The sequence below is a fragment of the Delphinapterus leucas genome, chromosome 15 (assembly GCF_059928025.1).
Source record: "Delphinapterus leucas isolate spDelLeu-1000000601 "Yukka" chromosome 15, BTC_Dleu_Yukka2, whole genome shotgun sequence".
Lineage (NCBI taxonomy): Eukaryota > Metazoa > Chordata > Mammalia > Artiodactyla > Monodontidae > Delphinapterus > Delphinapterus leucas.
In genome coordinates this window covers 55794664-55809639 of record NC_143143.1, presented here as the reverse complement: position 1 = coordinate 55809639, position 14976 = coordinate 55794664, and the positions used below count along the sequence as shown (strand labels likewise).

General features: G+C 44.6%; 1 protein-coding gene across 1 annotated transcript; it reads left to right on the top strand.

Moving 5' to 3' along the window:
- Window positions 1-455: 455 nt before the first annotated feature.
- PRND (prion like protein doppel) lies at window positions 456-2314 on the top strand. Its single transcript, XM_089896597.1, has one exon. The coding sequence runs from the start codon at window positions 677-679 to the stop codon at window positions 1352-1354; it is 678 nt and encodes a 225-aa protein (XP_089752723.1). The 5' UTR covers window positions 456-676; the 3' UTR covers window positions 1355-2314.
- The last annotated feature ends 12662 nt before the right edge of the window (window positions 2315-14976 follow it).

Below are 14976 nucleotides of genomic sequence, written 5' to 3'. Positions count from 1 at the left end.
GGAACCAGATGTGACGAACTACCAGATTGGGGGGCTTAAGGGGGAGGGATATTTCCTGAGGTCATCAGCAGCCTTTCAGATGCCCTGGGGCCACCTTGACTCTCAGTGTTTCCCCAAGCCCTCTTGTCTTCCCTGTCATCTCATTTCCTCTGAAATTCCTCACAGGCCCTGCTATTCACTTAGCTTAGGGGCTATGGGAGCTGCCCTTCATGCCCAGTGAGTCAAAAGCACAAAATTCGAGCACCATCCCCTCCAGCAGCCCAGAAGGGCAGTGGGGCATGGCAAGTGGGCACATGGGAACAGCATCAGACAGAGCTGGATTCAAATCTGCCACCCACTATTGTGTGGCCTTGGGCAAATTACTTAACTTCTCTGAATCCCAGTACAACTTGGTAATAATGTACCTACCCTATGTGAGAATTACGTTAGGCAATGTCAGTGGCTGGCACGTAGTAAGTGCAATAAGAAACTAGTTGAGGGGGGAGGGTGGGGCCACACTGTCCCCAGGGTAAGACTGGAAAGGATATCTATGAATAATCAAGTTGCCTGTTGCAGCTTCTGATCTGTCTGAGAAAACCAAGATCACTGTCCTGAATGGATGTAATTTCAGGCAAAAGCAAGAAACTTGGTATTGAATTGACTTAACCCTGTGCAGCCCAAGCCTGGGAAAACAATTATGTTTCCAGAAAAATGTAAAGGGTGCAAGAATGCCATTCCTCTCATAGAATCTCCTACATGTGGGAGGGCGCAGGGGAGACTGGGAACCCCACTGGGGAAGTTAACTGCTCCAGCCTTTTCTGTTGCAGATTCTGACACAATGAGGAAGCATCTGGGTGGATGCTGGTTGGCCATTGTCTGCGTCCTGCTCTTCAGCCAGCTGTCCTCAGTCAAGGCGAGAGGCATAAAGCACAGAATCAAGTGGAACCGGAAGGCCTTGCCAAGTACCTCCCAGGTCACGGAGGCCCACACTGCAGAGATCCGCCCAGGGGCCTTCATCAAGCAAGGCCGAAAGCTGGATATCAACTTCGGAGCTGAGGGCAATAGGTACTACGAGGCCAACTATTGGCAGTTCCCTGATGGGATCCATTACAATGGCTGCTCTGAGGCCAACGTCACCAAGGAGAAGTTTGTCACCAGCTGCATCAATGCCACCCAGGCGGTGAACCAGGAGGAACTGTCCCGCGAGAAACAAGGCAACAATCTTTACCAGCGGGTCCTGTGGCAGCTGATCAGGGAGCTCTGCTCCAACAAACAGTGTGATTTTTGGTTGGAAAGGGGAGCAGGACTTCGGGTCACTCTGGACCAGCCCATGATGCTCTGCCTGCTGGTTTTCATCTGGTTTATTGTGAAGTAAGTTTGCAAGCAGGCTGGTAGCCACAGAGATGAGTGTGGGTGAGCAAACCATGAGGGAGTTATCTCAGTTCTTCTCCCCAAGCCCCAAACCCCCACATGTTCTGAAGGTACCAAAGAGCAGTGATTGATTCTTTAGCACTTCAAATAACATTCCCAAGTATTCACTCAGGTTCTTGTTTGTATTTGATAAATGTGTGGGCATCAATTCTCTCCAGGCTCTACCTGAGGGTGGCTTGTTCATCACTGCATTCTCAGCTCCGGTGGAGCGTCTGGCACACCGTATCATGCAATAAATGTTTGGTAAGCAGATAAAAGAATGCACCAGGGACTGTGCCAAGCACTCCACAATACTTCCCAACAACTCTTAGAGGTAGGTGTTATTCCCATTGTATAGATGAGGAAACTGAAACTCCAAGACGTAAAGTAGTAAAGTAGCTAGAAAATGTCATAGCCATAATTCAACCCCGGCTTGTCTAACCCCAGATTTGCTGCTCTCTACAGTCCCACTTTTGGAAATATGAAAAGACTGATGCTGATGGCCATGTATTTGATACCTTATTACATGGAAGTTGATTAATTAGTTTAATTAAAGTAAGATATAATAAAGGAATTAAACTAAAATAGAAATAAAAGCTAGACAAAAGCCCATATTTCCTTGTAAGCCCATATTTCCTTTCCTTGAAGTACTGCCAAGCTGATTCTGAGTAGACTAGATCTACTCGCAGGATGTGCCTATGGCACAAAAATGTTCTTTCTCCAGAAGGATAAGTATTTTCTATTCCCATCTCTGAAATAGTCCATGTGTTTAAGAAACTATTTCTAAATAGCATGTTTGCTTTCTAATGTTCCCCCAACCCTGTGTGCATGTTTTAAGGTACATGCATATGAGCATCTTTAAATATACTCCCTTTATACAGGTACTCGATAAAATCTCTAGCCGTTCTTTTACTGCCACTTTGGCAAGGAGCCATCATTTCTGTGAATCACTTACAGCTTCAAAAAAAACAATGCCTTGACAGAAAGGTTAAAAAGAAACTATGTCTTTCGGAAGAACAAGAATTCATGCATGCCACAATCAAGAGCAGATACACCTCTACTTATCATTAGTTAAACTATGTATATATGACAAAATATGAATACAGTTTAAATAAGAATAATGACTCTAATGCTCTAAAAGATACCCCACAGGCCCTCTGGGAGTATGCTCAGAGACCACCCCCAAGAGTTGTTGAACCGTATTTGGAGATAAAAGTTGCTGAATATTATCAATTGCCTGTAAGGGTGAAAAAATGTGCCTTGTCAGACAATCTATCCTAAGTATTTTAAAACGTGAGTGTTGATAATGGTACCTCATGTTCTGAACCTCCACTGCTAATCAGTGTTCTTTGCAAGGATACATTTGGAAGGTTTTAACATAGAAAGTGGGTGGAAGACCTGGGAGCCAGGCAGCCCAGTGGAGCACCTTCCCCAGGGTGTGCAGGGACCTGCCGCACACCCCTGACAGCACATGAGGAACGCCCACCTCCGTGGCTCTCGTGCTGCTAGCACGGTGCCCATCTTCCACAATCCTGGTGAGTTCTAGACCAGAGACCAAGACTAAAGTCCAGAACACATACAGGTTATTTCCTACATGTCAATTTTTTAATAATAACAATAGCAATAAAAACAGAAAGAACAAGTACTTATAGGCTGATGTTGACATTTCAAGTCCCAGCTCTCCTGAGTTTAATTACAAGGGCACACACAGCCTCATAAGCAAAATGACTTCATTACTTATGTGAAAACACTCAGGCCATGATGTAGTACATTTTCTATAATTCCTGTCTTTTCTCATTTCATTAATAGTTCCAGAAACCAGATTTAAGTGGGCATGTAGTGAATTGGTATATAGTGATTCAAATGCAAAATTTATTTAAGGAACTTTTAATTGACTCCGTATGTGTTTGAACATCCTTGTTCATGTTGATGAATTATGAGATCAAATCAAGGCTTTGCGAGTCTAGTTTTCACTTTAGCAAAGGGTTGTCTGGTGCCTACTATGGGCAAGACTACGAAGGATTTCTGAATTATTCTTGACAGAGTCATTTTAAATGTGAATAATTTCACCAACCATTGATTTCTTGTCCTTTCTGAGCATTCATTATTTTAATGTAAGTTTATTGTAAAAGTGACACTAAAATTACAACAGAAATCCAAAACATTGCCCACAGTCCCAGCATCTGATTGTCAGGGTTCTCATTTTGCCCTATAACCTCCTAGTCCTTACCATTGGCATATACAAATGTACATATTTGCAATAATAATGTAAGTGAGCTTGTATATTCTAAATGTTTGCTCAACTTTATTCTATGCTTTTTTCATTTTCTATGATTTGGGGTTTCTTCCCTCCCCCTTTGCCTTCCCCAACCCACCCTCCTTCCTGCCTGAGATGTAGCCTTCACACTTTCCTTGTGCTCAGATATGTAGGACAGAGTTTTTTGTTTGATTGCTCCTTTTAAAAATACTGTGATCATACATCTCACATTTAATCCTCTGCAATTTGCCTCTCTAACGCTGAGTCATGACCCTTGCTCCAGTGCAACAGCTATCTAGTTAGTTAACCTGTCCTTTTAGAATGCTGCATAATGTTCCGTCCCATGGAATAGACCAGGATTGATTTAATCATTTCCTTGTTGACGGACCTTCAGGTTGTTTCCAGTTTTTCACCACTGCAAACAATAAACATCCTTGTACAGACAACTTTGCAGTCTGTTACTTTTATTTCCGTGGAATAGATTTACACGTGAAAGTTTCTGGAACAAAGCTGTGTGTAATTTAAATTTTTCTAGACATGGCTAGATTATGTTCCTACATAGCTGGAGCATTTCGCATTCCCCCTGCCATGTATGGTGCTAACATGTAAGACTTTCATTTAAGTAAGAGCAACTGCCTTTTCCACAAATGGTGCTTGAGCATCTTCCCTACTTTGCACATGACACACCTAAACCTTCTCAACTAATTTCTGACCATAAAGACCATTTGAAAATTCTAAAGCTGTTAGCAATTTCCATCCTACACCTGGTCCTCGGCCCAAAACATCTGGAAAGCAGGCGGAACGTGTGCAGGCTTCCGGCTCAGAGAGTGGTGTGCTTGCACAACTCCACACTCCCCAACAGTCAGGGGAGGCATAGTGTGATGTTTGGTCGCGGCCTTTTTATTAATTTGCAGTAAAATAAGAAATGCAAGTATCTGCATTCCAGCAAGAATGCTCTCTAGGTCATAAAAATCAGAACAAGCGGGAATCGAGCACACAGTGTAAATAGTCCACACTGCTCCTTTCCTCTGAGTTGTCTGGGCAGACAATCAGCATCCCCTGGAGCCCCTCACACCCCACCTGGCTTAGGATGTGACTGGCAATCTTCAGAAACCCCACCCTCTGGTCCTAACGAGGTGTGTCCCAGGTAGTGCCATGAGTTTGTCTTGAGCTGCCCACACCCTCTACCTCAAGCTTTCTGATAACAAGTGACTGGCTTTGGGCAGTGGCCCAAAGTGGACCCTTGGCCTTACTTTGCACCTTCGGTTTGGTCACATCTTTCATCTCTACCTTTTCCTCATGTGCTGTATATGGCTGGACAGGGATGCCGTAAGATGCCGATGTGTTGCTCTGTGGCACATTCTGGAGTCTGCCAGGGTCTCACCTGAAATGCTGACAGTGGGGCCTACGTGCCCACATGCAGGCAGTGGTAACACATGAGCAGACCACACGTGCCAGGTGAGCAATCAAGAAGGCTTACACAGATATGGCATCATGACAAGTTTCAGTTTCCCCAGTTGAAAGCTCAGGTGCTGCTCAGTTGAAGAGCAGACCTCTGACAAGCCCAGCTCAGGACAGCACCTGTGTGTTCACATTTTCTGCCCCAAGCCCATGCAGTCAGACACAGCACAGGGCTCGTTCTTCTCTTATCCTCACTGCTGGTAGGAGAGCCTGTTTCAGTTGGGCACCCAGCTTTCCTGGAGGAAGAGAAGGGAGCCAAACTTCCCTGCTCCTGGGAACAACAGACACCTGCAAAATGGAAATAAGGTGCTATGTTTTTGAGACATCTCTTGGCCCATCCCATCAAAAGCCTGCTCCAGAAAAACAGACTCAACTGCTTCCCCTGGCAAATGGAAGCCTTCCCCTGGGCCCATGAGAGGCCTCAGACTGACCACCCCACTTCCAAAAGGACCTTCCTGGAAGCTGCACCCAGGCCAGAGCTGACCCCCCAAAAAAGCTTATCCTCCAATACCTAAGTGTCACTGCATCCCCAAGATGCTTCCCTCTATCTGGTCTGAATTTTTATCTCCATTCATCCACCCTCTCCCTGGTCTTCCCTTGGAATTCCCAAATCTTTCTGTGGGAAAGCATTGCCGTCTTAAACAATACAAATTGTTTTAACTCCAATAGGCTTGGCCTTAAATTATACAAGGAAGTTGGCAGAAGGCCAGAAAGGAACTCAAGGAAGCTGGAAACAGGTCAGGGCCAGAGGACCTAACACAGCTGGTCTCCCTGGATAGATGGAGGTGGGTGAGGGTGAGAGGTTCGGGGGGTTGGGGAGACTGCTAGGAGAAGACCATTGCCAACTAAAAATTGTCACTTATTATCTGCCTCTACAAGGATTAACTCACTAGCCACTGCAGTTGCTGACCTTCAACACACCCTGAGGGGAGTTCAGGGTGGAGATCAGGAGCGAGGCACTCTGCTCTGGGAGAAACTGGCAGAACGGGCCTTCAGAGAGTTAGATATCTTCAGGAGAAGATTTTACGAGCCCAAATTCTTCCATCTCCTCATATCTAGAAAAGCACTAAAATCACTAAAGTGACATCTGCTTCTCGTGACTAACAGCAAACTTCTGCCAAAATGTGTGCTTGATTGCCAAAATCACATGTATACTGACCTCCCCCACTACCTCTTTGGAGCAGTTCCTCAGAGCTCTCTGAGATGCTGTCTCCTGGGCTACAGTCCTCATTTTGTCCCAAATAAAACTTAACTCACAGCTCTCACATTGTACGTTTTTTTTCAGTCGACACCATCTATGGGAAGAATTACTCACTCAGGCTCATCAGAGGTGTCATCAGCATCCAGCAGGGCTTTGGGCTCAAGAAACAAGGCTCAACACCAAGGAGAGGGATGTTCAAGGACTAAGCAGAGGGAAGGGTCCAGGGTGAGGTCCTGGTTAGGCAGGACCCACATCAGCCGTGTTCTCCTTGAACACTTGGATTTCTCCTTGAATCTCCAAATCCATAATTCAGGTTTCTAATTTTTTTAACTGGCTCTTTTGACTCAAGTTTACTTAGCAATCAAGAACAAAATGAAGGACCTTATAGCATCTGTAATATTGTGGTTTATAAGAAATATATTGTTAAAAGATAAACTGAGGTATGTTAAAATTTTTGAGTTTATTTGAGCAAAAATTAATTTGAATCAGGCAGCATCCAATCTAGCAGATAGAGAGGAGCTCCAAAGATCTGTACAAAATGGAAGACGTTTATTTACAGAAGGGCGTGGGAAAAGGAAGTTACTAGCAAAGAATGGATTGTTTGTGGCAAGGTCACCTTCCTTTAGGGGACAGCAGGGGTCTAACAGGCAGATTACCTTACTAGTGCTGACCAGGTAATTCCAGACTGACTGGCTTAAGGGTCCACTCCTAGGAGAGGTTGAAATTGTAATTAATTTAGGTACTAAGTCTCAATTTGGTGGCATGGGCTTAGTACAGGTGACTCCATTTGGGGCCTGCTGCCCCTTTGGTATCAATATATTTGGTCATATTCTGGTCATTCAGATGACCAAATCCATTTCTCATATATATTTGGTCTTCATCCATGGTTCCTGGTTCACCAAACCATTGGAATTGCCTAAGGAATTAGAACAATAGGATTAGAACAATTTTGTCATAATACTAGTTCTCTTTCCTCAGTTCCTGAAATCACTTCAAAGCCATAAAGGTGAAATGGGTGCCTTGTTATTAATGACAAGCCCCTTTCCACAACTACTGGATTTATGTTAATGTAGTGACTTTTGGAAAGCACCTAAGAATGGGGGCTGGTTGCCAGGGGAACGAACTTTGAATTGAGGTTTGGAACTTTCAGTCCCAGCCCCTAACTTCTGGGGAAGGGAGGGGCCTGGAGGTTGAATCAATTACCAAATGCCAGTGATTTAATCAACCTTCCCTATGTAATGAATTCTCCATAAAAAGCCCAAAGGATGGGTTTGGAGCTTCCTTGTTGGTGAACATGTGGAGATTTAAGGAGCGTGGTGCACTCAGAGAGGGCATGAAAGCTCTGCACTCTTTCCCCATCCCTTGCCTTGCCCTCTCTTCCGTCTAGATGTCCTTGAATCATATTGTTTTGTAATAAACCGGTAATCTAGTAAGTAAAATGTTTCTCCAAGCTCTGTGAGCCACTTAGGTAAATTAATCGAGCCCAAGGAGGGGGTGGTTGCAACATCAGATCTATTGTCTCAGGTCAGTTAGAAGCATAGATGACAGCATGGACTTCAGATTGGTATCTGAAGTGAGGGTGGGGAGCAGGCAGTCTTGTAGGACTGAACCCTTAACTTGTGGGATCTGACTCTATCTCCAGGCAGATACTGTCAGAATTGAGTTGAATTATGTATGACACCCAGCTGGTGTCAGAGAATTGCTTGGATGTGCGGGGAAATCTGCCCACCCACAAAAACCCACACTGGAATTGGTTCCAGAACGCTTTCAGAATCTCATAAAAGTCATTTATCCCTCCTCATGCCTAAGCCAAACAACATCATCACCTGTCCCCCTGGAGAAAAAAGTGAAGGCGAGCAGGAGGCAAAGGGTTGGTGGATTTCCCTCAGATTTTGGCCCGCATAGCATAGCCAAAGTGGGGAGGGCCCCCAACCGCCCAAAGTTAAAGGGCTTTTCTGGGCTTATTGTCACAAGAGCAGATTCTAAAAAGTTCCTTTGGGAATTTCAAACGTAGTGTGGTCTGCGAAACTGCCCCTTCTCAGCTAAGAGGAGACTGACCTGTGCAGATGGAAGTTTCCATAAGTCCAGCTGCCAGACTCTCAGGGTAGGACCTGAGCCTGTCTGTGGGGTCCCCACATTTATATTTCAAGGCCACTGGCCCTCTGCCTTAGCAGATGGCTTTTACTTAGAGTTACAGATCATTTTCCTCTGGGCAATAGCTCAGCTCCTAACTTATGTTCAACAGTGTAGCTAATGTCCTTCTTTGCTTTATCTTGGACATTTTGTGGTTTCATCCATGCCTTCAATCCACAAACATCTGTTGAGTTCCTACTATGTGTCAGTCTACTCTGTGCTGGAGTTATAATGGTTAGCAAGTAAGGCAATATCCCTGCTTTTGGGGGTCTTTACTTTCTGGTGGCATAAACACATACACATATAACCACAGGTAAACTGCTATATCAGCTCTCTGGGAGTTGGGGGGAGCACTGGTTTGTACCATTTACCAATAGTGACCTCGTGTTCTGTGCCCAGGTCTTAATTTATAAAGGTGATGAGTGACGGCATGGAAGGGTCAATGTCATGGATCACATTTTCCCTAGAAATGAGAGGCATGGCTTGTCGCCACCACAGGGTCACAGAATGAATGCCAGACTTTGGTCAGGAAGCAGAAGCAGGAGAGAAGGGAGAGCCTAGGTCAGAAGCTTTTACTGGGGTTTCCTTGGGAAGGGCAAGGCAGGGTAAACAGTTTAGGACTGGCTAGCTTGAAAAATTTCAGTGGACTTTGGGCTATAGTCGAGCTCTCTAGTTTTTTCATACCCAGCCCTTTAAAGCACAGGACTGATAGAGATCAGCTTCCACTGCTCTCAGCTGAGCCTTTTGCTGTCTCTAACAACTGGCTGGCCCTTGGGAGGGCAGTCTCTCTCCAGCCAGAGAAGTATTTTTATGATGTCAAAACATCACAATGTAGAGAAATTTTTAAAAACATGATTAATACACCGAGCTAGTCTCAAGTTGCCAGCTAGCTGACTGCAGAGCTGGAAGAGATGTGCACAGTCCTTTGTGACTGGTTCCAGCACAGCTAATTTGTTTACTTTGTAACCTTTACACATGTTAATTCACTCCATATGCCATTTTATAGCCCTCTAAAATCAGGGCTGAAGTCATTTCAAGTTGAGGGCTGTAGATGATTGAAGATTGCCCTCTAGATCTCTCTCCCCACATGCAGATTGACACCCAGTGGTGCGTGGGCTTGGGAAGAGCCAGGCCAGAGCAGAAGAGAGATGGCACATGGGCCTCCACTGGAGTTCAGGATCGGTTAGAAATAAATCTCTATTGACTCTCTATCACATGCCTGACCATCCCTGGGGCTCTGCAGATACCACAATGAATGAATCACCACTGCTGCCTTCCAGGTTTCAGTCTGATGGGGAAGTGGATAATGACTGAGCAGTGTGGGAAAGTGGTATGCTATGCATGGGCACTAGCAAGAAATGTTTCCAGAGAGGGCAAGTCTGAAAAGATGAATGAGAGTACCGAGGTGAAGAAGATAGGAAAGAGGCAGTATTATTGCAAAAACCCAAACCAAAAACACCATGGCACATACAAGGAGCTGCAAGTCGTTCAGTCCAGCAGGGACGGTGGGGGCATATGGTGGAGAGTGATGCCATGAGGCTAGAGACCAAGAAGGGCAAGACCAACAAAGTTCCTTTATTCTGCTGGTCCTCCAGGGCAGCACTTCTTAAGCTTTACTGGGGATCTTGGTTAAATGCAGACTCTGCTTCAGCAGGTTTGGGGTGGGTGAGCTCAAGATTCTGCAGCTCTATCAGCTCCCAGAGATGCAACACCATGGGTTCATGGACTACGCTTTGAGGAGAGTGTAGGTAAGGGGGAGCACTGAAGGGTGTTAGGAATACTGTATCAGGCTTGCATTGAGAAAGATGGCTCTAGGGACTTCCCTGGCAATCCAGTGGTTAAAAATCCATTTTGCAATGAAAGGGACGCCGGTTCAATCCCTGGTTGGGGAACTAAAATCCCAGTTGCCGCGGGGCAACTAAGCCCGCACCACAACTAGACAGAAGCCTGCGCACTGCAATGAAGAGCCCACATGCTGCAACGAAAGATTCCACGTACCACAACTAAGATCTGACACAGCCAAATAAATAAATAAATATTAAAAAAAAAAAAAAAGAAAGAAAGAAAGAAAGATGGAAAGATGGCTCTAGTTGCTGGGTAGGGAATGGGCTTCAGGCAGCCAGGGCTGCAAAAGGAAGAAGGTTAAACCTGGCACATGGTGAGTTTGAGGTGTTCCATTTGGATCCTGCCTGTCCTCCCTTGTCTGACTCCCTTGTCCTCACCCCCTTCCTCACATGTTTCTCCTCCTAAGGGGGATGCTGGAGCCCTCAGAAATGCTCTCCGGGACATCTTCTCATGTCTGGGATGCCAGTCTGAACAGATCACTCAACTTTACAGATTCAGACAAATGTGTGCTTAATGTCACTTGGTCCTATTATAACAACAGAGTCAGTTCATTTAGGGGCAGAATTTATTTCACTACCTTTATAAATGGCTGTCCCCAGAGTACATATTCAAGACCTAAAGTGTGGTCATTTATGCTTTCTAATTAAACTTTACTGAATTTTATGGGGGAAACATGGGCTATAATGAGATTCCCCAAAATCTTAGGATATATTGCTTTGGAATGTTCACAGTCACAGTGGTGGGGAAATATCGTAGGCTCAAAGGGGCCAGGGAGTCTGCTATGGGGCTTAAAGGAGAGCAAATTATCTGCTCCTGGGGACATTAGAAATGAGATTTAGGTAGAGTCCATTAGAAAGTAAGAGAATGGAGCACAGAGGGTGCTCCTTTAAGAAATAATATGTCCAAGGGCTTAAAGGTCTAGAAAGAGGTGACAAGTGTGAACACTACAGACAGCCCGGTATAACTCTAAAATACACTGTGATTAGGGGAGAAATGAAACAGGATGATCACCAGAGAACAGAACACAACGAACCTTGTGTGCCAACCAAAAGGAGGGCAGCTAAGCTGCCAGATCACTAAACTCCACCCACTGGCCAACCTGTTAGGAAACAAACATTTACTGAGCTGCTCTTGTGTGCTGGGCATCTGTGCCAGGCCTTGGGGATACAGTGATGGAGACCACAGTTAAGGAGCTTAGAGCAGGTCAATATTGGAGACAGACTTAAACAATGAATATGATTAATTAATTTCACATGTGATGACTGTCACGCATGAGTAAAGGGGACTTGAGTATTAAAACTGAGGGTTGATGTTTGTGCTGAGACCTGCAGAATTACGTGAGTGAGGCACATCAAAACCCATTCCTAGCTTTCTTACCATGCTGGTGGGAGTGAAAAATGGTTCAACCACTTTGAAAAACTGTTTGGCAGTTTCTAATAGTTCAACATATGGCCCAGCAGGCCCACTCCTCGTATACCTAGGAGAAATGAAGAGAAATGAAAACATATGTTCATAAAAAAGCTTGCGTATTTCAAATGTCCATAGCAGCTCTCTTCAGAATAGCCCAAACCTGGAGAAAACTTAAATGTCCATCAACAAGTGAGTGGATAATCACATAAAAACTAGGGCAAATGTTTGGAGGGAAAGATGTTCTTGTTTAGCAAAAGAATATACATCTAAGCTTTGAATACACATCATCTACTCATATGATGAGTAGCTTCAACTTCTAATTATAGAGATCTTTCAGGAAAGAGGTGCTTTATCAGATCACCTTGAGTGAGTATTAAAGGTAATAAAGACACAGCTATTAGCTCCAGAGTCTTCTGTCTCATACAGCCCAAATTTGCAAGGCCCAAGTGCCTGGAGGTGGAGAGTGAGATGTGCTATAGACTGAACGCTTGTGTCCCCCACAAAATTCATATGTCAAAATCCTAACCCCCCAATGTGATAATATTAGGAAGTGGGGACTTTGAGAGGTGATTAGGTCATAAGGGCTTCACCCTTATAAAAGAGACCCCTGAGAACTCCCTCCTATCCTCTGCCGTGTGAGGACACAGAGAGAAGACAGCTATCTAGGAACCAGGCGTTGACTCTGACACCACCAGACACCAAATCTGCCAGTGCCTTTATCCTGGATTTCTCAGACTCCAGAACTCTGAGAAGTAAATTTCTATTGTTTATAAACCACCCAGTCTGTGGTACTTTGTTTTAGCAGCCCAAACTGACTAAGACAAAAAGTAACAGAATTTCTGGGCTTGTGGGTGAGTGTTGGTCTGCTACGCAATTTCTATGCCAGCAAAGATTCTCTGTCTATGGTCTCAGAGTTACTAGATTTGGGGTGCTTATCCTGAATGGCTTCCTACATGAGATCATCCATCTGTACTTGACCCTACCTCAGGCATGGAATTTTCCCCAGTTGCACTCCACACATTTGTGTCTATCACTTCAAAACTAGCAACACTGTGAATCCACAAAGATCTCCTGTATCCCATTGAAATGTCCTTAACACCTCTCTACAGATCAGACCGCACTGTCTTAGTTTGCTGACATTGCCTTCTTCTTCCATGTATTCTCAAGCTGAATATGGATTTCTCAGGGATAAGAACTGGAATTTCTGCTTCTTTTGTATCCCACACAGCACCTAGAACAGAGCTGAGTGCATCAGCCGAATAAATGAATGAATGAATGAATCATGCTGTCTTGCCTGTGGAAGCCCAGTTTCCTCCTTCCTACCATTCCCACACCCACTTAGGAGATTCTATCATGTCTTAAAAGAACTCCATATATGTCTGTCAGTATCATAGCAACAATATATAAGTGGCTCAAAATTATCTGGGATGAATTTCTTTGCCTTCCCACTCACACAAAAAGCCCAGGTACTCAAGAGTTTACAGGCACACGAAAAAGACAAAGTATAAGACTGTTGAAAAGAGATATGGCAGGTTTTTGAGAATATCCTTCAGATGTATCAGAAACAATCCAGGTTGTAAACACTTCAGATTCTTCAAGGAAAGCAGAATGAAGTGATCTCTACAGTCTGTTTTGGATCTACTGTTCTTCGTTTTTGAGAGTCCTTCAAATCTATTCATATCCTTTTGAGGGCATTCTGCCTTGCACAGAAGAAGGTCATGGCACCTCAACAAAGTGCACAAGGTCCTTCATAACCCGGTCCTGCCTTGTTCTCTAAGCTCCCCTTCCATAACCCAAACACGTGCTTTACAATCCAGCCATATTGCCCAGCCCTCAGAAGCCCTCCCTTACCCTCTGTAGAATTCCTACTCACATCTCAGAACAGTCTCAGATAAGACCTCCAGAAGACCTCTCCTCAGATTCTGGGTAAGATAACTAATCTCCTTGTCACTTTGTGATGTAATTATTTATTTAAATGTGTATCTCTCACAGTGGCCTGTGAGTGCCTCCAAACCCAATCATTAGTTTTGATCACCTTGCGTTCCTCTACACAGCTGCTACCCCAATCTTGTCAGCCTATCTGCAGGACTAGAACCCTCACAATGTGGTCCTCAATGCCTCTCTGCCTGCCTGATTCCTGAATTCCACTGCCCTGAATCTCTTTCCTTCCACTAACATCTATCTGTTTGTATTGAAAGCACCAGAACTTTGACATGCTCTAAAAAACATAACATGCCCATGTTCCTCTGCTGCTGTTCAAACCCACCTCCCAAGCCAGGCTCTCCCTGATGGAAGGGTCTCAGCCAGATCCAGCTGCCTCTAGCCCAACACTTGGTTTGAGGAGCCCCCTGCCTCCCAAGAGCCACAATATGGCATTCTGTTAGGTCTTCCTAGAGCCATAGGAGGAAACAATGTTCCAGCATCAGCCAGCAGGGGGCAGTGCGGAAACACACAAACAAGGCCCTTCCCTGAGAGTTTCTCTCTGACTCGGAAGATGGCTTGAGCCATTCCTCAGTTCCCATGTCCAGATGGATTCTTCTCTTACCAATTATTCCTATTAAATTAGAAAATCCTGATTCACTTCCTGGATTGTTCGGAAAGGCAGTAAACTCTGCCAGTCAGTTCTGGAACCAAATGAGGGCCAGAAATTACAGAACTTTTTCTCAGTGTTACCAGATCTGAGTCAGCAAGATCTTTTTTTTTTTTGCCTGTCACATGCAAAAGTTTTTTTCCGGCTTGCTTGAGGTATAATTGACATATAAAATTGTAAGCTATTTAAAGGGTACATAGTGGTGACCTTTTTAAAAAATATATTTATTTATTTATTTTTGGCTGCGCTGGGTCTTCATTGCTGCGTGCGGGCTTTCTCTAGTTGCGGCGAGAGGGGGCTATTCTTCGTTGCCGTGCACGGGTTTCTCATTGTGATGGCTACTCTTTGTTGCGGAACATGGGCTCTAGGCACGCAGGCTCAGTAGTTGTGGCTCACGGGCTTAGTTGCTCTACAGCATGTGGGATCCTCCCAGACCAGGGCTCGAACCCATGTCCCTGAATTGGCAGGCGGACTCAACCACTGCACCACCAGGGAAGTCCCCATAGTGGTGACTTGATATAAGAATTCATTGTGAAAGGATTCCCCCCATCTAATTAATTAACACAACCATCACCTCATGTATTTATCTCTTTTTTTTTTTGGCGAGAACTTAAAATGTTCTACTCTCTTAGCAAATTTCAATTGTATAATACAGTGTTATCAACTATACCCACCATGTTTTATATTAGA

Bases quoted from the DNA above. Each gene is read 5' to 3' on its own strand.
- PRND (XM_089896597.1), top strand. From the start codon at position 677: ATGTTTCCAGAAAAATGTAAAGGGTGCAAGAATGCCATTCCTCTCATA.